Below are 26,667 nucleotides of genomic sequence, written 5' to 3' on the forward strand. Positions count from 1 at the left end.
AGGACTATATTAATAGAACTGAATCTCATACCTCTCTCTCTCGCTCTCTCTCAAACACACACAACCCCATACTCTCTCTCTCTCGCTCTCTCTCAAACACACACAACCCCATACTCTCTCTCTCTCGCTCTCTCTCAAACACACACAACCCCATACTCTCTCTCTCTCGCTCTTTCTCAAACACACACAACCCCATACTCTCTCTCTCTCACATTCCATTCGATCAGTCCCTCAGTATGGGAGGCACAGAGCCTGCCCAGAGTTGGACGTTCCAGTGTCCCCCCCCCCCCCCGTTAAAGCACTCTAAACTCACATGCAGACAGGCAGACATGAGGAACAGCACTACATACAGCCAGCCATGAGGAGGAGGATCCAACACAGATCAGTCCACTGACTGACAATGTAGTCTACATCACACAACTGTGTAGTGTGGATCCCTGTCCTGGATCTGGACCAGCAACAACAACTAACAAGACAACTGGTGATGAATTGGGATGAGTTCCACACTGACACTTGAGACGACTACTCATCCATTCCTACTGATGGGAAGCGGCCATCTTTCTGGATCGACGGTCTACCTCTCAACCGTCTGATTGACGACAGGACAGGAAGACATGCTGTGAAGAGAGACAAGACAGACAGAAGCCATAAAAGAGGACCGTTAGCCTGTGTTTCCTGCTGCCATGCCGTGGTACTTCCTGCCCTGCCAGCCCAGCTGCCACATGATCTGGCTGGTTCTGGCTGCCCTTCTGCTGCTACTGACGGGCTATGTGTCTGTGTCTCTGGAAGAGCTGCCCAGGGGCCCAGGGGACATAGCTGGCAGCGGGTCCATGAGCGCCAGCACTAACACTAACGCTCGCCAGTACAACTCTATCCAGCACGGATCCTGCACCTATACCTTCCTGCTACCAGATAACGCTGGGGGGAACAGGCCGTGCTTGACGGAGGAGGAGGGGGTCGGCAGCTCCAGCACCAGCCAGGGACAGGGCCAGTACCAGGGGAACACTCTACAGGGAGATGCCCCCCTGAAAAAGCCCAAGCTCCCAGGACTGGCCCCGGCTCTGGGGAACCAGAGGATCCAACACCTGGAGAACGTCATGGACAACTACACACAGTGGCTTCACAAAGTAAGAGCATGTTCTCCAAGCATACAGTATAGTAGTAGTTGATATAAAGATTAAAGCCTGGCGTTTCAGTCTAAACAGAGCTTTATCAGATATTTATACTCTAGAAGGAAATGCATGCCATGTCCCATGGCTGTGCAGGTCAAAATGATCAGCTTTTTATCCGATTGAACTATGTCCTATTGCATTTATAACACATTAGCCATTGTTGTTATCAAAGTTATATAGAGGTGGAACATCTGGACAAAGCTAGAAAGTATACTACATTTCATCATCTGTAGTGTTTTATACTGTATTAAATATCTAACTTTTTGAGCGACCCGACCAAATTCACATAGAAATGTGAGTTATAGATCTGTCATTGTCGTTGAAATCAAGTCTAAGAAGTGGTAGATTGGCAAACAATTAGAATTTTAGCAACCAGGAAATGGGTGAACGATTTCTGCACAGTGCATCTTTAAGTGCACATTATCAGCATTGAGTGTGTTTCAACCCCATGAACTATTTGGGCCGAGCCAAATGTGTCCTGCCATAATGAATATTATTATTATAGGACAACATTTGGCTCGGTCCCACCTGGATCCATCTCTTTCCTCTGTCTCTGTTTACTCAGGAGCAATAAGATATAACATACCCCAGTACAATTCATCATTGCTTTACAGCCTATCTACATTTTACTCCCCATAGTACAGAATACAATGGATACTGTATATTTGGGGAGATCTGTTGTTTGGATTACTCCATTACACCGAACAGCTCTAAATGACATGAGCACCAACCCAACAGAAACAGAAACCTTAAGGATACTAAAAAATCTCTCTCTTACCCCATAAGTGAGGAATGCACCATATCCCGCATTATTAATTAAAAACACTGTCATTTCAAAAGGACTGTTGTTCCAGTGTGTGTGGACCCAGGGACTATGTTGCAGCCCCAGGGATGAGAGATTGATGACAGGGACTTGTTTGACTGGGCCGTGGTAAAATGTGACAGGCAGGCTGTGGCTCTTGGTCGCTGGGTTGTGATGTTCTGAGTGTGTCTGGCTGGCCTGGCTGTCCTTAAGAAAACACTGTGTTGTCTGTCTGAACCCTCTCACACTATGTCACATTGGCCCAATCCAGGGCTGGGGAGTCCATTTCAAGGAATGGGCTCAGCGTTAGGCAGTGCTCTGTCTGTCTGTCTGTCTGTCTGTCTGTCTGTCTGTCTGTATCTATCTGTCTGTGTTTGTTTCTGTCTGTCTGTCTGTCTGTCTGTCTGTCTGTATCTATCTATCTGTCTGTGTTTGTTTCTGTCTGTCTGTCTGTCTGTCTGTCTGTCTGTCTGTCTGTCTGTCTGTATCTGTCTATCTGTCTGTATCTATCTGTCTGTGTTTGTTTCTGTCTGTCTGTCTGTCTGTCTGTCTGTCTGTCTGTCTGTCTGTTTATGTCTGTCTGTCTGTCTCTGTCTGTCTATGTGTTCCCTGACCCACCGGGACCTAGGCCAGCAGCATTCACATTCCAAGGAATACCAGAGATGATTCTGTCAGGGAGAACAAGGCCACTTCAGTAGTAACAGACTACCACTTCAGTATTACCAGTGCTGAGTTTGGTAATTGCATTTGGTATAATGTAATACGGGCTATGCTTAAGGGTGAGCACTTGGAACCCTGCATACATGCAGTGAATATAAAATGACAAACTATTCTTCATCTCACTGCACCATCAAATGTTTTATATGTGCATCTGAAAACTAACAGGAGAACAGTCGACAGTTAAGAAAGCAACAAAAATATAGTTTTTATGTGGGGCCATGCTTTTCAGAGAACTTCAACCTCAGTGTATTTGTGGGATATCAGTTTCACTGTCTTCATAGTTTCAGGAGTTCCTCTCCATGGCCATTCTTTGATTAAATGAACACTATAGTGTGGTACTGAGGTAATGGGTTTTCCTCTTTGATTAAATGAACACTATAGTGTGGTACTGAGGTAATGGGTTTTCCTCTTTGATTGATTAAATGAACACTATAGTGTGGCACTGAGGTAATGGGTTTTCCTCTTTGATTAAATGAACACTATAGTGTGGTACTGAGGTAATGGGTTTTCCTCTTTGATTGATTAAATGAACACTATAGTGTGGTACTGAGGTAATGGGTTTTCCTCTTTGATTAAATGAACGCTATAGTGTGGTACTGAGGAAAAGCAGCCAACAAGAGCTCAGCATATGTGGGAACTCCTTCAAGACTGTTGGAAAAGCATTCTCATGAAGCTGGTTGAGAGAATGCCAAGAGTGTGCAAAGCTATCATCAAGGTAAAGGGTGGTTACTTTGAAGAAATCTTAAATATAAAATATATTTGTTTTGTTTAACATGTTTTTGGTTACTGCAAGATTCCATTTGTGTTATTTCATAGTTTTGATGTAGAAAATAGTACAAAAAAAAAAAAAAAAACTTGAATGAGTAGGTGTGTCCAAACTTTTGACTGGTACTGTATATTTGATAGGTGCCCCGGGGCCCCTAATGTGGTAATCCGGCCCTGCAACTATTCCTCTGGGTTTCTTATGTCTAATGTAGTGTGTGATTATTTGAGAACTCTGGACATTGTAATAAGGAGACTGCCACTTGACACGTTTTATCCTGCTCAACATGTGTACACTGCACTAGACCTTCTCTTCCTTTCCTCTGCATTAACATTGGCATCTTAATGCACTCTGATCTTACAGATCAATTCATTCTTGAATGATTCCATTAGCCGACTATTCAATTGTCTTCGTGGGAAGCTGCAGAGATAAACAGTCTGACACTGCACTTTCAGCAAGTGTCATAGAGACCAGGCCTTTCCTCTGTCTGTGCAGAGAGAATCTTTCAGTAAGTGTCATAGAGACCAGGCCTTTTTCTGTCTGTGCAGAGGGAATCTTTCAGTAAGTGTCATAGAGACCAGGCCTTTTTCTGTCTGTGCAGAGGGAATCTTTCAGTAAGTGTCATAGAGACCAGGCCTTTCCTCTGTCTGTGCAGAGGGAATCTTTCAGTAAGTGTCATAGAGACCAGGCCTTTCCTCTGTCTGTGCAGAGGGAATCTTTCAGTAAGTGTCATAGAGACCAGGCCTTTCCTCTGTCTGTGCAGAGGGAATCTTTCAGTAAGTGTAATAGAGACCAGGCCTTTCCTCTGTCTGTGCAGAGGGAATCTAGCCACAAAGTAGACATTCTTAAGTTGAAAATCATACTTAGGGTGATCTGTTACGTTAAATCAGGGATAAAGTGAGACATGAAGTTCTAACTTTGCAATGTAAATATTTTATATTCCATTATTGTGACTACTTAACTGTAATTTCCAAACTGTACATTTTTGAAAATGCATAGTTTAAAAAGCTGTCCAAGGCTAAACTGATTCACATGAACTGAAAAGGCCATGGCTTGAAAGCCGGGGTAACAGGAAAACCATAAACTTCAATGAATCACTGAATGACCCTGAGCTATCACAAAGAAAAAGATACATTTTTAAAGCACATTGCTGGGAAAGACCTCTCCTCATTGTAATCATCATCAGGACAGTGAACTTCAGATGGATAATGTCATTGGCAGCTGAGCCCTGTCCACATGATGCATCTGTGGCAGAAAACATACAGATGCAGTCCCATGACTGATCTCTCCTGGTTGACTAGAAGGAAATGACTGAACTCAACAACCCTGAAAGATCCCTCCCTAAGTAGCTGACCAGGGGCCAAAGAAATCCTTAGACAGGACCATATCGATGCAGGAAATCCTTCAATCCACAATTGCTGAAGGGAATGAATACATATCCTTCCCTGGATATAATTAGGTTATTTATGGATGCTTCCTTGGAAGTTGTGTTTCAGTAAGACTTTTAATAACACTACTGGCTTATTTGGGGTTTACTTTTTGAACTACAAGCACAGATAGACCAGTTGGTTGTCTAGCAACAAAACCAATGTGTGCAGAAATATGGGGTAAAACAGACAGGGTTGGCTTAGATTGTTGACAACATGTAAACTATAATTTGTCTTCAAATGTTTATTGAAAACATAAATACATTTTCACAACGAGCACAAATACATCGTTACAGTTGTTGGTTAGCTAGCTATCGAATTGTAGCCATATAAGCATTGACATGAAATCAGTCAAAACACGACATGGTTTCAAGAACAAGATAAATCTACGATTGCCCGCATGGCAGATTCTTTGTTATTGTTGCTTGCTATCTGAAGGTTCAGAATCATAACAAAGCACATTTTCATGACGTTGTCAGACAACTGATCTATCGGACATTAACCCTATAAATGTGTTTGCATTAATCATCCAAACACATTTCTTCTTTATTGTGACATGGCATCATCTATCCATGGAATTAGTCCACTCCAGTATGGAGCTAGCGTGGACTAATAACAACGCATTCACAGTTGTTCTTTTTGTCTATTCAAACAGACCCCATTTTAAAAGGAAACGAACACTCATTAAGATCAAACACTTAACAAGACAGTGGATAGAGTTTTGTTGATGCTGAGAATGGAACGTTTTCTTAATGTTCTGAGAATGGGACGTATGTTTTTAAATACAAATTTTAGAACATTCTCTGAACATTACAAAAGTTTTCTTGTGTTTTTTATGGAAAGTTTTCTTAATGTTCTTGGAACAATTTGAGAACATTACTTTAAATAGAACCAAGAGGAAACCTGTAGGAAACGTTATGCTGAAGTACTGAAATTCCCACAGAAGGAAGTTGTTTCTTAACGTTCTCTGAACTATGTGAGAACATGTTCAATGTTAAGCCAGCTGGAGAACGTTCCTAGGACATTACCAAAATTGAAATTAAATGTGAGTGTGCAGAACACCCGGAGTCTGTCGAGAGAGGTAAAGCCCTAAACATCCCTTCATACCTCCTCTGTGTTTGTGTGTCAGATTGAGAGATATGTGAAGGACAGTCTGAATGTGGAGATGGCTCAGCTGCAGCAGAGTGCTGTCCACAATCACACTGCTGCCATCTTGAATCTAGGCACCAACCTCCTGACCCAGACTGCTCAGCACACACGGAAGCTGACAGACGTAGAGATCCAGGTGCAGTATGAATCATGTACAAATATCCCTCTCCAAAGAACATTCAAGTGCATGTTATGATATCAGTAACACTTACTATTAATCATGTAGCCTACTCAGCAATTATCTTCATTAGATTGGATGAATAGGCCTATGAAGTACATTAAAATACATGGTGCCACTTTTAGCCTATATACAGTGCCTTGCGAAAGTATTCGGCCCCCTTGAACTTTGCGACCTTTTGCCACATTTCAGGCTTCAAACATAAAGATATAAAACTGTATTTTTTTTGTGAAGAATCAACAACAAGTGGGACACAATCATGAAGTGGAACGACATTTATTGGATATTTCAAACTTTTTAAACAAATCAAAAACTGAAAAATTGGGCGTGCAAAATTATTCAGCCCCTTTACTTTCAGTGCAGCAAACTCTCTCCAGAAGTTCAGTGAGGATCTCTGAATGATCCAATGTTGACCTAAATGACTAATGATGATAAATACAATCCACCTGTGTGTAATCAAGTCTCCGTATAAATGCACCTGCACTGTGATAGTCTCAGAGGTCCGTTAAAAGCGCAGAGAGCATCATGAAGAACAAGGAACACACCCGGCAGGTCCGAGATACTGTTGTGAAGAAGTTTAAAGCCGGATTTGGATACAAAAAGATTTCCCAAGCTTTAAACATCCCAAGGAGCACTGTGCAAGCGATAATATTGAAATGGAAGGAGTATCAGACCACTGCAAATCTACCAAGACCTGGCCGTCCCTCTAAACTTTCAGCTCATACAAGGAGAAGACTGATCAGAGATGCAGCCAAGAGGCCCATGATCACTCTGGATGAACTGCAGAGATCTACAGCTGAGGTGGGAGACTCTGTCCATAGGACAACAATCAGTTGTATATTGCACAAATCTGGCCTTTATGGAAGAGTGGCAAGAAGAAAGCCATTTCTTAAAGATATCCATAAAAAGTGTCGTTTAAAGTTTGCCACAAGCCACCTGGGAGACACACCAAACATGTGGAAGAAGGTGCTCTGGTCAGATGAAAGCAAAATTGAACTTTTTGGCAACAATGCAAAACGTTATGTTTGGCGTAAAAGCAACACAGCTGAACACACCATCCCCACTGTCAAACATGGTGGTGGCAGCATCATGGTTTGGGCCTGCTTTTCTTCAGCAGGGACAGGGAAGATGGTTAAAATTGATGGGAAGATGGATGGAGCCAAATACAGGACCATTCTGGAAGAAAACCTGATGGAGTCTGCAAAGACCTGAGACTGGGACGGAGATTTGTCTTCCAACAAGACAATGATCCAAAACATAAAGCAAAATCTACAATGGAATGGTTCAAAAATAAACATATCCAGGTGTTAGAATGGCCAAGTCAAAGTCCAGACCTGAATCCAATCGAGAATCTGTGGAAAGAACTGAAAACTGTTGTTCACAAATGCTCTCCATCCAACCTCACTGAGCTCGAGCTGTTTTGCAAGGAGGAATGGGAAAACATTTCAGTCTCTCGATGTGCAAAACTGATAGAGACATACCCCAAGCGACTTACATCTGTAATCGCAGCAAAAGGTGGCGCTACAAAGTATTAACTTAAGGGGGCTGAATAATTTTGCACGCCCAATTTTTCCGTTTTTGATTTGTTAAAAAAGTTTGAAATATCCAATAAATGTCGTTCCACTTCATGATTGTGTCCCACTTGTTGTTGATTCTTCACAAAAAAATACAGTTTTATATCTTTATGTTTGAAGCCTGAAATGTGGCAGAAGGTCGCAAAGTTCAAGGGGGCCGAATACTTTCGCAAGGCACTGTAGATACACTCTATACACTTGACTAGGTGAATATGAATGATAGTAACAGCTTCCTGATGGACAGGTGTTGAATCAGACCTCCAGGCTGGAGATTCAGCTCCTGGAGAACTCTCTGTCCATCAACAAACTGGAGACCCAGCTCCTCCACCAATCTACAGAGATCAGCAAGCTGCACGACAAGAACAGGTCAAATCAACATGAATGATTTTCTTCCCATGAAAAGTTCTGTATTGATTTATTGGCTGACTGACTGATCGACTGATCAACGTATTTTCAAATCACTTGTATTGATCAGGCTCTTAGAGCAGAAGATGCAGGAGCTGGAGTCTGGGCACCATGAGGAGCTGGTCACCTTCCAGGAGGAGAGGTCCAGCCTGCAGCAGCTGGTAGCCAGACAGAGCAGTGTGATCACAGAGCTGCAGACCCATCTGGACCAGGCCACTGGCAACAACAGTATCCTGCTTAGCCAACAACAGCAGCTCACTGAGACCGTCAACAGTCTGCTGAAACTCTGCTCTAAGGACAGAGGGTCTGGAGGTACTGGATGGATACTGGGGCCAATGTTTCCTGTTACAGAAAGTATAAATTAAATACTCTGGGGTATGAATATCATAGCATAGATAGTAATTATTTGCAGGAAGAACGAGTTGGCTTTAAAAACTCTAGGTAGGGTAAAATACAACAGAGGTACTGGAGGATATATTGTGTCAAATGTTCACAGGTTCAGACAAGATATTCTCTGGGCACAGATAAAGCCTATAACTGGACTAAGAAGGCTGGACTAACCCAGTGAGCACCGGCTGACGTCCATGGATGTTGAAAATAGGTTGAAACGTGGAACGGACCGGCCTTCATTTCAATGTCCACATGTTCTAAGATCATAAGAAGATGCATTCCAGAACATAAGAACCTGTTCTAATAGGAACTGACCCAGTCTGGGCTGTTGATTACATAAGAACCTGTTCTAATAGGAACTGACCCAGTCTGGGCTGTTGATTACGTAAGAACCTGTTCTAATAGGACCTGACCCAGTCTGGGATGTTGATTACATAAGAACCTGTTCTAATAGGACCTGACCCAGTCTGGGCTGTTGATTACATAATAACCTGTTCTAATAGGACCTGACCCAGTCTGGGCTGTTGATTACATAAGAACCTGTTCTAATAGGACCTGACCCAGTCTGGGCTGTTGATTACATAAGAACCTGTTCTAATAGGACCTGACCCAGTCTAGGCTGTTGATTACATAAGAACCTGTTCTAATAGGACCTGACCCAGTCTGGGCTGTTGATTACATAATAACCTGTTCTAATAGGACCTGACCCAGTCTGGGCTGTTGATTACATAAGAACCTGTTCTAATAGGACCTGACCCAGTCTAGGCTGTTGATTACAAAGGATTTTGGATGCATTCAAATTGGAGCCTAGCTGATAATGTGTTTGCTCTTGTTTCATGATCCATTTAAACAGTGGTGGCAAACAGCAACCTTGCCTTTAAGCAGAGAGATTCATCTCATGAGGAGAGAAAGTATCGGGACTGCTCAGAAGTCTTTCAAGCTGGCTTCAACAACAGTGGATTATATACTATTCACATCAACACACAGCAGACCAAAAAGGTACGGAAAACTTGATGTATTATCTTCAATAAATATTAGAGGGGGAAAAGAGATGTCAATTCTATTAGCAGAATGTGTAATATAGAGGCATATATTAGATGATATATGCAGGCCTGGCTTTACCTCTGCATGGAAACAGAAAAAACAGACATGAACAATTAAATGGCTGCACTTTTTGACTGTAACCTACTTTAGTTTACGTGCAAGTGGCAGCAGTTATTATACGGTACTCTAAAGCCACTTCCCAAAAGATTCAACAGCAATATCCCAGGAATATGTCAGGTATTGGCTGGCTGGCTGGGTGATATCCTGGAGCTGGAAATACTCTTGGTTGGCCTCTTCAGCACAGCTACACAGCAGATGTCCTCCTCCTCAGTAGTGTCCTGCCAAGCCGCAGATGGCTGACTGGCAACAGTGTGTTCCTGTCCATTATCAGCTGTGCTGCTGTCAGTGTCCATGGTTACACTAAGCTACGTCCCTGGGCTTAGGACACATTCCGTCATTGTGGCCTCTGACCATGGTACACAAAACTAAGGACCAGGGAGCCTCATCTACAGGAGTCACTCCTTTTACAGGAAACAGTCTTTATTGTCATGATATGCACTGCATGTGTGAGAGTAGTGTGTAAGTTACTCATGTCACGGTCTTTCTGTCTCTCTCTCTGTAGGTTTACTGTAACATGGAGGCAGCAGGGGGAGGATGGTCTGTCATTCAGAGGAGAAAAGATGGAACCATGGACTTCCAGAGGACGTGGAAGGAGTACAAGATGGTGAGGAGGACAGGGTGGGATATCCTCACAGCATTCTTCTGATGTTGGTGAATACATACAGTGAGGGAAAAAAGTATTTGATCCCCTGCTGATTTTGTACATTTGCCCACTGACAAAGAAATGATCAGTCTATAATTTTAATGGTAGGTTTATTTGAACAGTGAGAGACAGTTCTAAATTATAAACAGTTATACATTGATTTGCATTTTAATGAGGGAAATAAGAATTTGACCCCTCTGCAAAACATGACTTAGTACTTGGTGGCAAAACCCTTGTTGGCAAACACAGAGGTCAGACGTTTCTTGTAGTTGGCCACCAGGTTTGCACAAATCTCAGGAGAGATTTTGCCCCACTTCTCTTTGCAGATCTTCTCGAAGTCATTAAGGTTTCGAGGCTGACGTTTGGCAACTCGAACCTTCACAGATTTTCCCTCCACAGATTTTCTATGGGTTTAAGGTCTATAGACTAGCTAGGCCACTCCAGGACCTTAATGTGCTTCTTCTTGTGCCACTCCTTTGTTGCCTTGGCTGTGTGTTTTGGGTCATTGTCATGCTGGAATACCCATCCACTACCCATTTTCAATGCCCTGGCTGAGGGATGGAGGTTCTCACCCAAAATTTGACGGTACATGGTCCCGTGCATCGTCCCTTTGATGCGGTGAAGTTGTCCTGTCCCCTTAGCAGAAAAACACCCCCAAAGCATAATGTTTCCACCTCCATGTTTGACGGTGGGGATGTGGTTCTTGGGGTCATAGGCAGCATTCCTCCTCCTCCAAACACAGTGAGTTGAGTTGATGCCAAAGAGCTCCATTTTGGTCTCATCTGACCACAACACTTTCACCCAGTTGTCCTCTGAATCATTCAGATGTTCATTGGCAAACTTCAGACAGGCATGTATATGTGCTTTCTTGAGGAGGGGGACCTTGCGGGCGCTGCAGGATTTCAGTCCTTCACGGCGTAGTGTGTTATCAATTGTTTTCTTGGTGACTATGGTCCCAGCTGCCTTGAGATCATTGACAACATCCTCCCGTGTAGTTCTGGGCTGATTCCTCACTGTTCTCATGATCATTGCAACTCCACGAGGTGAGATCTTGCATGGAGCCCCAGGCCGAGGGAGATTGACAGTTATTTTGTGTTTCTTCCATTTGCGAATAATCACACCAACTGTTGTCACCTTCTCACCAAGCTGCTTGGCGACGGTCTTGTAGCCCATTCCAGCCTTGTGTAGGTCTACAATCTTGTCCCTGACATCCTTGGAGAGCTCTTTGGTCTTTGCCATGGTGGAGAGTTTGGAATCTGATTGATTGATTGCTTCTGTGGACAGATGTCTTTTATACAGGTAACAAACTGAGATTAGGAGCACTCTCTTTAAGAGTGTGCTCCTAATCTCAGCTCGTTACCTGTATAAAAGACACCTGGGAGACAGAAATCTTTCTGATTGAGAGGGGGTCAAATACTTATTTCCCTCATTAAAATGCAAATAAATGTATAACATTTTTGACATGCGTTTTTCTGGATTATTTTGTTGTTATTCTGTCTCCCACTGTTCAAATAAACCTACCATTAAAATTATAGACTGATAATTTATTTGTCAGTGGGCAAATCAGCAGGGGATCAAATACTTTTTTCCCTCACTGTAGCACCAGGGATTAACATGGGTAATCGGGATCCCGGGACATTACCGGGAACACTCTTCACGTTTACCCCCCAAAATACATGACAAGACCCGGGAAATTACAATAAAATTCCCCAATGTCTGCACTAATGAATTCCTTAGCAAAAGATTAACAAAAACATTTATTGGACACTATCCAAACAGGTTGTCACATTGAAGCCTTTAGTCTAGCATATTTGACACAAAGTCGCTATAAATTCAAAGTGCACGCATAATTGACACTGCCGGTCGCTCTGGACTGCACACATGACCCGAATACAGTTAATAAACCCCACAGGAAACCTTACAGTGTAGCCTTTTAGAGAGCATGTGCCTCTTTAAGCTGTCATTGTGAATCTTCAGACAGTCACACATTTGATAGGCCTATGTACAATTCACTGCATAAGCATCTCTGTCACAGGCATGAAGTCCGTTAATAAGGCATGAGGGAAAATTCTATATTCTCATCCTAGAACCTAGGCTATTTCCCTATCCAATCCTAATGAAACCCAAAATCCTGACTCCTGTCTCACTGCTACAGCTCATTTTATTCTGTAATCCATAGGATGCATTATCAAAGCACGCCTCTCGCCTATGCATGTCAAAATACCTCTTTCCCCCCTTCTCTGTGCTGTCTCATAGAGAATGTGTGATCAACAAACGATATGAGAGTTGATATGGGTATATTTGAAACAGTCCTCGTTAAGATACCTTGATATTTAAACTATTTCCACTTCCTCTCCCTGTTATTCATGAGCTGTTCTGCTATCGGTATAATCATCAACTTGATTTAGCCAAATATGGGAGATATTCTGTCATTCGTTGAAGGAGGTTATCTAGCAAGTTTAGCAACTTTGGTCATTTGACTTTTGTTTGACTGCCGTTACAAAGCAACAACGCTATACTCGGAGGGCGCTCTGTGGGGCTACTTCTGAAATGCGCTGGCGATCAAAGATAGAGTAACTATCATGACTAAACTTACATTTAATTTGCTCTGAAATCTTTCCATAATTGCGCAGCCAAGCCGACAAGGTGGCACAACACCCCTCTTATTTGGGGAGAACCCTGGCACAGTGACCATCTTGGTTTTAAAAGGACACTTCTGATTTTTGCAGTATTTCCCAGGACTCTCGGGATAAATAGGGATTATTCCCGGTATTGAAACTTTGTTGATTTTTGGGAAAATAGGAATCTCTACATTGCACAACATTCCAACATATGAATGTATATGTCAAACTACAACAGAAAAAGGAGCAAGTACAAACGCATATCACAAAACAGACTTTGTGCATCCCAAGTGGCACCCTATTCCCTATATAGTGCACTACTTTTGACCAGAGCCCTATGGGGAAATAGGGTGTCCTATGGGCCCTGGTCAAAAGTATTGTACTTTAAAATGAATATGGGCCATTTAGGACGAATCCACTGTGTTGTCACTGCCAGCCCCATTAGGCCTTGAAATAGCCCTGTGGCTAAAAAGGCCTCTGCCTCTGGGCTGAGCGAGAGAGGACTGTCCTCCAGTCAGGGGCTAAGGAAGTGTGGAGTGTAGCCTGGCAAAGACGCTGGCAAACAACGGGTATGTGTTCGCTCGTTGACCCCTCTGCTGGGAGTGTTTCATAATGACGCTAATGGTCTCTGATTGAACACTTCTGAGAGAAAATGACAGGAGAGAGGAAACTGTTTAAGTTGAGTCTAAACATGGTGTGCTTAGATCACCATTCAAATGTTGATATATTGTAAAATGTCTCTGGTAAAGAAAGATTAATTCCAAGGTCTGGTCTAGTACTGGTGCTGCAGAATCCAACCTATCTATATCTCTATCTCTATATCTGTCTATATCTAAATCTCTATCTCTTTATCAATCAATCAAATGTATTTATAAAGCCCTTTTTACATCAGCCGATGTCACAAAGTGCTACACAGCCTAAAACCCCAAACAGCAAGCAATGCAGATGTAGAAGCACGGTGGCTTGGAAAAACTCCCTAGAAACGCAGCAACCTAGGAAGAAACCTAGAGAGGAACTAGGCTCTGAAGGGTGGCCAGTCCACTTCTGGCTGTGCCGGGTGGAGATTATAACAGTACATGGACAAGATGTTCAAACGTTCATAGATGACCAGCAGGGTCAAATAATAATCACAGTGGCTGTAGAGGGTGCAACAGGTCAGCACCTCAGGAGTAAATGTCAGTTGGCTTTTCATAGCCGATCATTCAGAGTTAGAGACAGCAGGTGCAGTAGAGAAAGAGAGTCCAAAACAGCAGGTCCAGGACAAGGCAGCACGTCCAGTGAACAAGTCAGGGTTCCATAGCCGCAGGCAGAACAGTTGAAACTGGAGCAGCAGCAGATGGACTGGGGGACAGCAGGTGGACTGGGAACAGCAAGGAGTCATCAGGCCAGGTAGTCCTGAGGCATGGTCCTAGGGCTCAGGTCCTCCGAGAGAAGAGAGAAAGAGAGTTAGAGGGAGCATTCTTACACAGGACACCGGATAAGACAGGAGAAATACTCCAGATATAACAAACTGATTCTAGCCCCCCGACACAAACTATTGCAGCATAAATACTGGAGGCTATATCTCTCTCTCCATCTATATATCTCTATACCTCTCTATCTATATACCTCTTTATCTATGTCTCGCTAGCTATATCTCTCTCTCTCTATAGGGGCGGCAGGTAGCCTAGTGGTTAGAGCGGGGGGCCAGTAACTGAAAGGTTGGTGGATCAAATCCCCGAGCTGACAAGGTAGAAATCTGTCGTTCTGCCCCTGAACAAGGCAGTTAACCCACTGTTCCTAGGCCATCATTGTAAATAAGAGTTTGTTCTTAACTGACTTGCCTAGTTGAATAAATATATCTTTATCTACTCATCTGTCTGTCTCCCTCAATTCACTACTGTCAAAAAAGAGTAAAACACAGAACATAGTTATTATTATTTTTTAAAAGAGAGGAAAACACAGAACAGAATTCCTTTAAAAAAAGAGAACAAAGAGTCACTGAGTAGAACATCCCTCTAACAGTCTTAATTCTACCTAGAACCATATAGGGTTTGTGATCTTGTCCCTGTAGAAGAACCCGATATAACATTCATTATTTTTCTATAGCTCCATGTGTTGCTGGGACAAGGACCTGCGACAGACTAGTGTCCTGTCCAAGGGGTGTACTTGTACATCAAGCTGCCTTACACTACAGAAACAGAAGACAAGTGCTCCTGTGTTGTTGCAGGGCTTTGGGAGTCTGTTTGGAGAACACTGGCTGGGGAATGAGTTTGTGTTCCTGCTGACCAGCCAAAGGCCCTACAACCTGAGGGTGGAAGTGACCGACTGGGACGGACAGCAGGCCTTCTCCCACTATGACCGTTTCTACATCGGCAGCGAGAAGCAGAATTACAGGTGGGATACCAGCAATGTGTTCTGGGCCGTATTCTTAAAGAGTCTCACAGTAGGAGTGCTGATATCAGCTACAGATGTAGGATCTTAATTTGATCACTCTTTTGTTGCTGAGAATTGTCCTGCATAGAAGGAAATGCTAACTTGTGGTATATTTGAGTTTTAAAAAAGCTTCTAAAGTTTGTAATTTCCACTTTGAAAACTCAGACTTGATTTGTCCTAAAGAAAAATGTTTCATCCCCGACATAAATGTCCATTAATTATAATCCACGTAATTCACATTTCCTGTTGCTGCAGGATTATTTTCCTGCTCTAGAAAACTGGCTCAAATTAAGATCCTACATCTGTATGTACCCTAAGTGGAGGAAATTAAGTTTTGTCACATCTCAGCGCATACATATTGTATCATACCTACAGTACAGTTTTTAGGATCATAGGACATTCCCCACTAAATACGCCCACATTCCTACTTAAATAGTCACTCAACTACTCAACTGTAGTTGTCTTTACTTGCTTCAGGACCTGCAGTATATTTTTAATGAAGTGGGAATGAGATATTGGACTTGGTTCTATCACTGACAATGATGTGCTTGGTGTTGTATTTCCATCACAGTAACGATGGTGAGGCACTGGTGACTCTGATCATGATTTGTAATCAATTAATGTATGCATTTTTCAGTTTGTTGACTTTATTGCCCATAACCTTCTGATTGAGGCTTCTAGAACTTCAGCAGATCATAATTCTTACTTTTTCATTTATTGTCTCTTCAAAAAAATACTGGATAAACTTTTTGAGTTCTGGAATGGAATAATTTTGGTCTCTAGATTCGTATGTCATTGCCATTCTGTAATACTTGTCATGGAGATGGTCCAAAACAAACTATTGTCACACAGCTTCTTAGGGAAAGAGAGGCTCTGCCTCATTTCACAATGCCATTACTAACTAAATAAAATGTAAGATCGTAAAAGGGAATTATTATATTTCCTAGAATGATAACCAGCAAGCTTTGTCTCAATCTGATTTAGTTCACCCACACACGGACGTGTGATCACACAAACGAACACACTTGTACCATTTTTTTTGACCTGGCTCACATTTTTACTAACCAGTTAAAGACAAGGAAGGATGGAAGGATGTACAGAGCTATTAGAGTAACTCTTGAGTAGTATTGAGAGGGAGAGTAAACAGAGTCCATCAGTGGAAATTGAAAAGTCATTTACAGTACATAGCAGTCAGTAAATACTGTGTAATCCGTTATTGGGAATGAATGTAAATAATGACCATTATTTTAAACATGGTTTATAGAGGACGATCACAGCCTTTAAAAGGAAAGCTATTCTATGGAGTGTGGCGTTTAATGGGCCTACAGCTCAAATCCAATAACATGTTACTGGTTGTGTACACAAGGCTTGTGTTCCTAGCTCCAACAGTTCAGTAATACCTAACTAAATGCTGGTGTTCCTAGCTCCAACAGTTCAGTAATACCTAAGTAAATGCTGGTGTTCCTAGCTCCAACAGTGCAGTAATACCTAACTAAATGCTGGTGTTCCTAGCTCCAACAGTACAGTAATACCTAACTAAATGCTGGTGTTCCTAGCTCCAACAGTTCAGTAATACCTAACTAAATGCTGGTGTTCCTAGCTCCAACAGTGCAGTAATACCTAACTAAATGCTGGTGTTCCTAGCTCCAACAGTTCAGTAATACCTAACTAAATGCTGGTGTTCCTAGCTCCAACAGTTCAGTAATACCTAACTAAATGCTGGTGTTCCTAGCTCCAACAGTTCAGTAATACCTAACTAAATGCTGGTGTTCCTAGCTCCAACAGTTCAGTAATACCTAACTAAATGCTGGTGTTCCTAGCTCCAACAGTGCAGTAATACCTAACTAAATGCTGGTGTTCCTAGCTCCAACAGTTCAGTAATACCTAACTAAATGCTGGTGTTCCTAGCTCCAACAGTTCAGTAATACCTAACTAAATGCTGGTGTTCCTAGCTCCAACAGTACAGTAATACCTAACTAAATGCTGGTGTTCCTAGCTCCAACAGTGCAGTAATACCTAACTAAATGCTGGTGTTCCTAGCTCCAACAGTTCAGTAATACCTAACTAAATGCTGGTGTTCCTAGCTCCAACAGTTCAGTAATACCTAACTAAATGCTGGTGTTCCTAGCTCCAACAGTTCAGTAATACCTAACTAAATGCTGGTGTTCCTAGCTCCAACTGTGCAGTAGTATCCAACAATACATAACAATACACACACATCTGATAGCAAGATGGCGCCAATAGACATGGTCGCCCTGTTCATGGCTCCTAAGCAACTTTGCAGCTCTTCAGACACACTGGGTTTCAGAGAGCCAGGCTGCCTTCCATAACTACAGTACTTAATGTGACACAGAGTCACTGTACCCGAACCAAACACCTGGTCCCCATAGCAGCCAAGCCACATTAATGATCAGCCTGACACTTTGATGGGTCAGATATATGACCACACAGAGGGACCACAGGTCAAGTTCAATTGTGATATGTATTAATTTATTTCATTATCTGTGTCATTCATATTCGTGTAACAGATGAATTAATTGAACAATGTTTGTTAAATACGTTAAGATCATAGAAATGTTGTTTCTTGCTGTGAGGCCTGATGTGTTGAACTAATCAACCCTCTCAGAGTCTGTTGTACCGTATCTATAATGGTTTAACATAGACACAGTATTCAACATAGACACAGTATTCAACATAGACACAGTATTCAACATAGACACAGTATTCAACATAGACACAGTATTCAACATAGGCACAGTATACAACATAGACACAGTATTCAACATAGACACAGTATTCAACATAGACACAGTATTCAACATAGACACAGTATTCAACATAGACACATTATACAAGACCACTGACTAAGAATAGGGCCTCTCTCTTCTGTGAATTATCCATCACCTGGTTCTGGCAAGACCTGAAAGTTGTCTGACTCATAAACCACAGTTGGAGCTGCTTGTGTCATGTACTGTCATGTTGTGTCTTGTCTCTGTCCTTTCCCTTCACCCTGTCTCCCTCTGCTGGTCGTTGTTAGGTTACCTTTTCTCCCCCGCTTTCCCCCAGCTGTTCCTTGTCTCCTCTAACTACCCATTCACCCCGTTTCCCACCTGTTCCCTTTTTCCCTCTGATTAGGTCCCTATATCTCTCTCTGTTTCTGCTCCTGTCCTTGTCGGATTCTTGTTTGTTGTGTTTCATGCCTGAGCCAGACTATCGTCATGTTTGCTGTAACCTTGTCCTGTCCTGTCGGAATCTGCCGGTCTATCTGAGCCTACCTATGTTTGGTTATTAAAGAAGCTCTGTTTAAGTTAGTTCGCTTTTGGGTCCTCATTCACTCACCATAACAGAAGAATCCGACCAAGAATGGACCCAGCGACTTCGGATCCTCTCCACTCAGCCGTCGGGATCCAGGGAGCGATGCTAGGCAGACACGAGCAGGAAGTGTCTGCTGCTCGACATGCCGTTGAGACCCTGGCCACCCAAGTCTCCAACCTCACAGAACAGGTTCACCATCTCCGCCTCGATCCACCGGCCACTTCCAGGGCTTTCGAATCTCCGGAGCCCAGAATCAATAACCCGCCGTGTTACTCTGGGGAGCCCACTGAATGCCGCTCGTTCCTCACCCAGTGTGATATTGTGTTTTCTCTCCAGCCCAATACTTACTCCAGGAGCACTGCTCGTGTCGCCTACGTCATATCTCTCCTTATTGGACGGGCTCGTGAGTGGGGCACGGCAATCTGGGAGGCAAGGGCTGAGTGTACTAACCAGTATCAAGACTTTAAGGAGGAGATGATACGGGTTTTTGATCGATCTGTTTTTGGGGAGGAGGCTTCCAGGGCCCTGTCTTCCCTATGTCAAGGCAATCGATCCATAACAGACTACTCTATTGAGTTTCGCACTCTTGCTGTCTCCAGTGGCTGGAACGAGCCGGCCTTGCTCGCTCGTCTTCTGGAGGGTTTCCGCGCAGAGGTAAAGGATGAGATTCTCTCCCGGGAGGTTCCTTCCAGCGTGGATTCCTTGATTGAACTCGCTATTCGCATTGAGCGACGGGTTGATCTTCGTCACCGAGCTCGTGGAAAGGAGCTCGCGCTCTCCGTCGCCTCCCTCTCCGCATCACTACCATCTTCCTCTGCCGGCTCGGGTGCTGAGCCCATGCAGCTGGGAGGTATCCGCATCTCGACTAAGGAGAGGGAACGGAGAATCACCAACCGCCTCTGTCTCTATTGCGGTTCCGCTGGTCATTTTGTCACTTCATGTCCAGTAAAAGGCCAGAGCTCGTCAGTAAGCGGAGGGCTACTGGTGAGCGCTACTACTCCTGTCTCTCCTTCAAGATCCTGCACTACCTTGTCGGTCCATCTACGCTGGACCGGTTCGTCAGCTTCCTGCAGTGCCTTAATAGACTCTGGGGCGGAGGGCTGTTTTATGGACGAGACCTGGGCTCGGGAACATGACATTCCTCTCAGACAGTTAAAGGAGCCCACGGCCTTGTTCGCCCTGGATGGTAGTCCTCTCCCCAGGATTCAGCGTGAGACGCTACCTTTAACCCTCACTGTTTCTGGTAATCATAGTGAAACCATTTCTTTTTTAATTTTTCGTTCACCTTTTACACCTGTTGTTTTGGGCCATCCCTGGCTAGTTTGTCATAATCCTTCCATTAATTGGTCTAGTAATTCTATCCTCTCCTGGAACGTCTCTTGTCATGTGAAATGTTTAATGTCTGCTATCCCTCCTGTTTCCTCTGTCTCTTCTTCACAGGAGGAGCCTGGTGATTTGACAGGGGTGCCGGAGGAATATCACGATCTGCGCACGGTGTTCAGTCGGTCCAGGGCCACCTCTCTTCCTCCACACCGGTCGTATGATTGTAGTATTGATCTCCTTCCGGGAACCACCCCCCCCCGGGGTAGACTATACTCTCTGTCGGCTCCCGAACGTAAGGCTCTCGAAGATTATTTGTCTGTAGCTCTTGACGCCGGTACCATAGTCCCCTCCTCCTCTCCCGCCGGAGCGGGGTTTTTTTTTGTCAAGAAGAAGGACGGGTCTCTGCGCCCCTGCATAGATTATCGAGGGCTGAATGACATAACAGTGAAGAATCGTTATCCGCTTCCTCTTATGTCTTCAGCCTTCGAGATCCTGCAGGGAGCCAGGTTTTTCACTAAGTTGGACCTTCGTAACGCTTACCATCTCGTGCGCATCAGGGAGGGGGACGAGTGGAAGACGGCGTTTAACACTCCGTTAGGGCACTTTGAATACCGGGTTCTTCCTTTCGGCCTCGCTAACGCTCCAGCTGTCTTTCAGGCATTAGTCAATGATGTCCTGAGAGACATGCTGAACATCTTTGTTTTCGTTTACCTTGACGATATCCTGATTTTTTCACCGTCACTCCAGATTCATGTTCAGCACGTTCGACGTGTCCTCCAGCGCCTTTTAGAGAATTGTCTTTTTGTGAAGGCTGAGAAGTGCACTTTTCATGCCTCCTCCGTCACATTTCTCGGTTCTGTTATTTCCGCTGAAGGCATTAAGATGGATCCCGCTAAGGTCCAAGCTGTCATTGATTGGCCCGTCCCTAAGTCACGCGTCGAGCTGCAGCGCTTTCTCGGCTTCGCGAACTTCTATCGTCGTTTCATCCGTAATTTCGGTCAGGTGGCAGCTCCTCTCACAGCCCTTACTTCTGTCAAGACGTGCTTTAAGTGGTCCGTTTCCGCCCAGGGAGCTTTTGATCTCCTCAAGAATCGTTTTACATCCGCTCCTATCCTTGTTACACCTGACGTCTCTAGACAGTTCGTTGTCGAGGTTGACGCGTCAGAGGTGGGCGTGGGAGCCATCCTTTCTCAGCGCTCCCTCTCTGACGACAAGGTCCACCCATGCGTGTATTTTTCTCATCGCCTGTCGCCGTCGGAACGTAACTATGATGTGGGTAACCGCGAACTGCTCGCCATCCGGTTAGCCCTAGGCGAATGGCGACAGTGGTTGGAGGGGGCGACCGTTCCTTTTGTCGTTTGGACTGACCATAGGAACCTTGAGTACATCCGTTCTGCCAAACGACTTAATGCGCGTCAGGCGCGTTGGGCGCTGTTTTTCGCTCGTTTCGAGTTCGTGATTTCTTATCGTCCGGGCTCTAAGAACACCAAGCCTGATGCTTTGTCTCGTCTCTTCAGTTCTTCAGTAGCCTCCACTGACCCCGAGGGGATTCTCCCTGAGGGGCGTGTTGTCGGGTTGACTGTCTGGGGAACCGGACTGCCTTCGTCAGCGGGGAAGACTGTTATTCTTACGGTTGTCGATAGGTTCTCTAAGGCGGCTCATTTCATTCCCCTTGCTAAGCTTCCTTCTGCTAAAGAGACGGCACAAATCATCATCGAGAATGTTTTCAGAATTCATGGCCTTCCGTCAGACGTCGTTTCGGACAGAGGTCCGCAATTCACGTCTCAATTTTGGAGGGAGTTTTGCCGTTTGATTGGGGCTTCCGTCAGTCTCTCTTCCGGCTTTCACCCCCAGTCTAACGGTCAAGCAGAACGGGCCAATCAGACTATTGGTCGCATCTTACGCAGTCTTTCTTTTCGTAACCCTGCGTCTTGGTCAGAACAGCTCCCCTGGGCAGAATACGCCCACAACTCGCTTCCTTCGTCTGCGACCGGGCTATCTCCTTTTCAGAGTAGCCTCGGGTACCAGCCTCCGCTGTTCTCATCTCAGTTCGCCGAGTCCAGCGTCCCCTCCGCTCAGGCTTTTGTCCAACGTTGCGAGCGCACCTGGAAGAGGGTCAGGTCTGCACTTTGCCGTTATAGGACGCAGACTGTGAGGGCTGCTAATAAGCGTAGAACTAAGAGTCCTAGATATTGTCGCGGTCAGAGAGTTTGGCTCTCCACTCAGAACCTTCCCCTTAAGACGGCTTCTCGCAAGTTGACCCCGCGGTTCATTGGTCCGTTCCGTATTTCTCGGGTCATTAATCCTGTCGCAGTTCGACTTCTTCTTCCGCGATACCTTCGTCGCGTCCACCCGGTCTTCCATGTCTCCTGCATCAAGCCCGTCCTTCGCGCCCCCGCTCGTCTTCCCCCCCCCCCCCCCCCCCCTCCTTGTCGAGGGCGCACCCATCTACAGGGTCCGTAGAATTTTGGACATGCGTCCTCGGGGCCGTGGTCACCAGTACCTCGTAGATTGGGAGGGGTACGGTCCTGAGGAGAGGAGTTGGGTTCCCTCTCGGGACGTGCTGGACCGTGCGCTGATCGAGGATTTCCTCCGTTGCCGCCAGGTTTCCTCCTCGAGTGCGCCAGGAGGCGCTCGGTGAGTGGGGGGGTACTGTCATGTACTGTCATGTTGTGTCTTGTCTCTGTCCTTTCCCTTCACCCTGTCTCCCTCTGCTGGTCGTTGTTAGGTTACCTTTTCTCCCCCGCTTTCCCCCAGCTGTTCCTTGTCTCCTCTAACTACCCATTCACCCCGTTTCCCACCTGTTCCCTTTTTCCCTCTGATTAGGTCCCTATATCTCTCTCTGTTTCTGCTCCTGTCCTTGTCGGATTCTTGTTTGTTGTGTTTCATGCCTGAGCCAGACTATCGTCATGTTTGCTGTAACCTTGTCCTGTCCTGTCGGAATCTGCCGGTCTATCTGAGCCTACCTATGTTTGGTTATTAAAGAAGCTCTGTTTAAGTTAGTTCGCTTTTGGGTCCTCATTCACTCACCATAACAGCTTGACACGCAGTACAGTAGATGGGGACAAACAATGCAGGAGGAGGGAGTGCAAAGAGTTCGCAGGGAAGTACACAAACGGCTTGAGACAAACGAGGAAACCGACAATGTCCTCATAAACCAGGATGTTCTTTATAAAAGCAACTGGTGTGATTGGGTTTTAATATAGTGTACGAGAATTTCAGAGACACTTATCTGGAAGGGTACATATTCTTTGTAGTAGATTAGAAGAACAGTGTGGTGGTGAATTTATGTCCTCAAACGTTCACACAGTGAGAACAAGGGGAGGCACATTTTTGCCTTAAGTAACAATCTGTCTCATGTAGCCATACGAAACTAAACATATACTATTAAATGGAGTGTCTCGGATTTATGTACATAATAATATGAAATGCTCTGAGACCAGGTTGCAAGGGGAGGTACATATTATTTAGATTAGAAGAACAGCGTGGTGGTGAATTTCTGTCCTCCACCGTGCACACAGTGAGAAGAACAAAAGCGTTCTCCAGCAGCTAAAGGGCACTAGCATTGTGTTTCTGCTTTATTTCCCTCTGTGTTTCCCTGGCGACTGTGTCAGGCTGTTCCTGAAGAGTCACAGTGGAACGGCAGGCAGACAGAGCAGCCTGGTCATCAACGGAGCAGACTTCAGTACCAAGGATATGGACAACGACAACTGCATCTGCAAATGTGCTCTCATGCTCACCGGGGGTATGTCTGAGGTTAAAGTCCACATTAACCCCTAAACATGCACTCTGTATGTACTCCTGTAGAACTGAAACGACTGGATAAGTAGAAGCTATAAGACAACAACAACCACCCACCCACACTATGCTGGGTGAAGCTTTTGTCATTTTGGTAAAACATTTTCAACCCATTGACCTCCCGGTCCCCCTCACCCACTTTATCTCCGGTCTAGAAGAACAACAGAGCAGGCCAGAGCCAGTTAGTATGTATTCAGCACTGCTACTGACATATCACAGCAGAGAATGGTATCTCAGCTGGTGAAGCCAGGTGGCAGCCCTCAGCATTTTACAGAATGATTGACACATGCCATGGCTGGTTTAGAAGTCCAGGGAACTGGCCAGCAGAATAAATCAAAATGACAGTGAAATTCCTATTAAGAATGTGAAGCTACAATCTCATCAGGATTTAGATCCAGAATGTACATCTGAAAATACATGACAAACATACATGTCTTTATCCTCTTATCAATGTCTAGACCAGCATTTCCCAAACACCCCCCCCCCAAGTAGCTGGTCCAAACATGTTGGGCTCACAGAGATTCTTGTAGACTATTTATGTTTTGTTAGTTGCCCTCATACTCCGCTCTCACCTGTAATGAAAGGTCAGAGGTCAGAATGGGGCAAAGCTATCCAAAGAGAGGAGTACTGGAGTCTGCTCTAGTGTTGACTACTTGGCGTTGCAACAAAGCTATCCAGAGATAATCAGAGGTTACAGGGAGGTCACACAGTTATGACTTTGATAGTTCTCTGATAGTGTAACATCATCAAGCCTAAAATCTATTTTCTCTGTTTCTCTCTACGTTTCTCTCTATGCCTTCAGGTTGGTGGTTCGATGCCTGTGGACCATCGAACCTGAACGGGATGTACTACAGTCATGGTCAGAACATGGGTAAACTGAATGGGATTAGGTGGCACTACTTCAAAGGGTCTAGTTACTCTCTCCGTGCTACTACCATGATGATACGACCAGCAGACTTCTGAGAGGACCTTTTGGTGACTGTCGTTGGGTACGTTGTCCATAGACACATTGGCATCATTAGTCATGTTTCCATCCAACTGTTTTTATGCGATAAAGTAAAGTACTGTCCAACAGGTGTGACGGAAACACAAAATAGAAGGTGGGATAATTGTTTGTACTTTGACTTAAAAAATAGCAACCTAATTTAGTTTTCTATGAGGAACTTGGATTCTGACTTTCTGCTGCTTACATGTCCTCTCGAAAGACATTGATTGTTTGAGACAGTATGCTTGAGCACCAGCTCTGCAATGAATCAAACTGTAGAAGTGGGTTACATGAAGAGGATATGAATGTAAGATTTGGTGCTTTTGAAAGACTTTAATTTGTCTGGCTTTCATTTCTCTTTTCATTTGACTCCCTTTCATTTGTCTCTTTCATGTATCTGTTGTGTATTGTTCTTCTATGGGTAAGGTATTCCTGTTAACATGTTGTGAATCAGTGTACTGCTCTCTTAGTCTGCACTGTGGGCAGAGAAGCCTGATGGCCTAGACTGGATACACTTCAGAACACTGTTATGGATATTATTTGCCTATATAGTGGATTGCTGTGTGTGTGTGTGTGTGTGTGTGTGTGTGTGTGTGTGTGTGTGGAATGTACTGTGTTTTATATCCTTATGTTTAAGGAATGGTGTCTATGTGTGTCTCACCACACTTGAATATTTAATGGAATAGAGATAAATAATTGATGTCTTCACTTTCATGTAAGTTTTCAGTATTAAAAGCATTGTTTCTCTTCCTTTGTTGAACTTTGTAACAATGACAAAAGTACTTTTTTTGTGCCATGAATTAAAAATATTCCCCCTAAAAGCAGTGCCAAGCATTTTTCTGCTCCATAAAGTAGTCCAACAAGCTAGACACTGCAGTGACTTCATGAACTTAGGTGACGTGAACTTCTGGCTCTGGGGTGGACTTTTCTATTGTTATGACGTGACGGACAGGCGGACAGACAGACGGACAGACAGACAGACAGACAGACAGACAGACAGACAGACAGACAGACAGACAGACAGACAGACAGACAGACAGACAGACAGACAGACTCCAATCTATTCACACACACACATACATACATACATACATACATACATACATACCCATTCTAATCTATTCTGCAGGCAGGGAGGATGTGGGTGGGACCATTTAGTATCGGTATCGGAACCATTTAGTCAGTATCGGTTTCTCTTGTCAGATGGGAGATTTTTGTCTCCACACACAGGTGTGTTTTAGAGCTATGAAATATTTATTTATACATTTTATTTTTTATTTCACCTTTATTTAACCAGGTACAAGTTCTCATTTACAACCTCAACCGGGCCAAGATAAAGCAAAGCAGTGCGACACAAACAACAACACAGAGTTACACATGGAATAAACAAGCGTACAGTCAATAACACAATAGAAAAAAAAGAAAGTCTATATACAGTGTGTGCAAATGGCGTGAGGAGGTAAGGCAATGAATAGGCCATAGTAGCAAGTAATTACAATTTAGCAAATAACACTGGAGTGATAGATGTGCAGATTATGTGCAAGTAGAAATACTGGTGTGCAATACTAGTGTGCTTTTACAGATGGGCTATGTACGGCTGCAGCGATCGGTTAGCTGCTCGGATAGCTGATGTTTAAAGTTAGTGAGGGAAATACAAGTCTCCAGCTTCAGTTATTTTTGCAATACATTCCAGTCATTGGCAGCAGAGAACTGGAAGGAAAGGCAGCCAAAGTAGGTGTTGGCTTTGGGGATGACCAGTGAGATATACCTGCTGGAGCGTGTGCTACGGGTGGGTGTTGTTATCGTGACCAGTGAGCTGAGAT

The 26,667-nt window shown here is 44.2% G+C and overlaps 1 protein-coding gene across 2 annotated transcripts; it reads left to right on the forward strand.

Moving 5' to 3' along the window:
* Positions 1–221: 221 nt before the first annotated feature.
* LOC139395241 (angiopoietin-1-like) lies at positions 222–25,665 on the forward strand. Of its 2 annotated transcripts, none has more exons than XM_071142886.1 (9): positions 222–1,127; positions 6,014–6,169; positions 8,030–8,151; positions 8,261–8,502; positions 9,434–9,579; positions 10,247–10,348; positions 15,218–15,384; positions 23,676–23,806; positions 24,662–25,665. In XM_071142886.1, exons 1-9 carry the CDS (start codon positions 684–686, stop codon positions 24,820–24,822), a joined length of 1,671 nt encoding a protein of 556 aa, XP_070998987.1. In that variant the 5' UTR covers positions 222–683; the 3' UTR covers positions 24,823–25,665. The 2 variants fall into 2 exon arrangements, with proteins under 2 accessions (XP_070998987.1, XP_070998988.1); XM_071142887.1 differs by having other exon boundaries at positions 296–1,127; positions 8,042–8,151.
* Positions 25,666–26,667: the final 1,002 nt, after the last annotated feature.

Source organism: Oncorhynchus clarkii, unplaced genomic scaffold, assembly GCF_045791955.1.
Source record: "Oncorhynchus clarkii lewisi isolate Uvic-CL-2024 unplaced genomic scaffold, UVic_Ocla_1.0 unplaced_contig_11764_pilon_pilon, whole genome shotgun sequence".
Classification (NCBI taxonomy): domain Eukaryota; kingdom Metazoa; phylum Chordata; class Actinopteri; order Salmoniformes; family Salmonidae; genus Oncorhynchus; species Oncorhynchus clarkii.

Bases quoted from the DNA above. Each gene is read 5' to 3' on its own strand.
- LOC139395241 (XM_071142886.1), top strand. From the start codon at position 684: ATGCCGTGGTACTTCCTGCCCTGCCAGCCCAGCTGCCACATGATCTGG. The intron at 8,152-8,260 runs GTCAAATCAACA...TGTATTGATCAG, and splicing joins AAGCTGCACGACAAGAACAG to GCTCTTAGAGCAGAAGATGC. The intron at 15,385-23,675 runs GTGGGATACCAG...CGACTGTGTCAG, and splicing joins AGCGAGAAGCAGAATTACAG to GCTGTTCCTGAAGAGTCACA.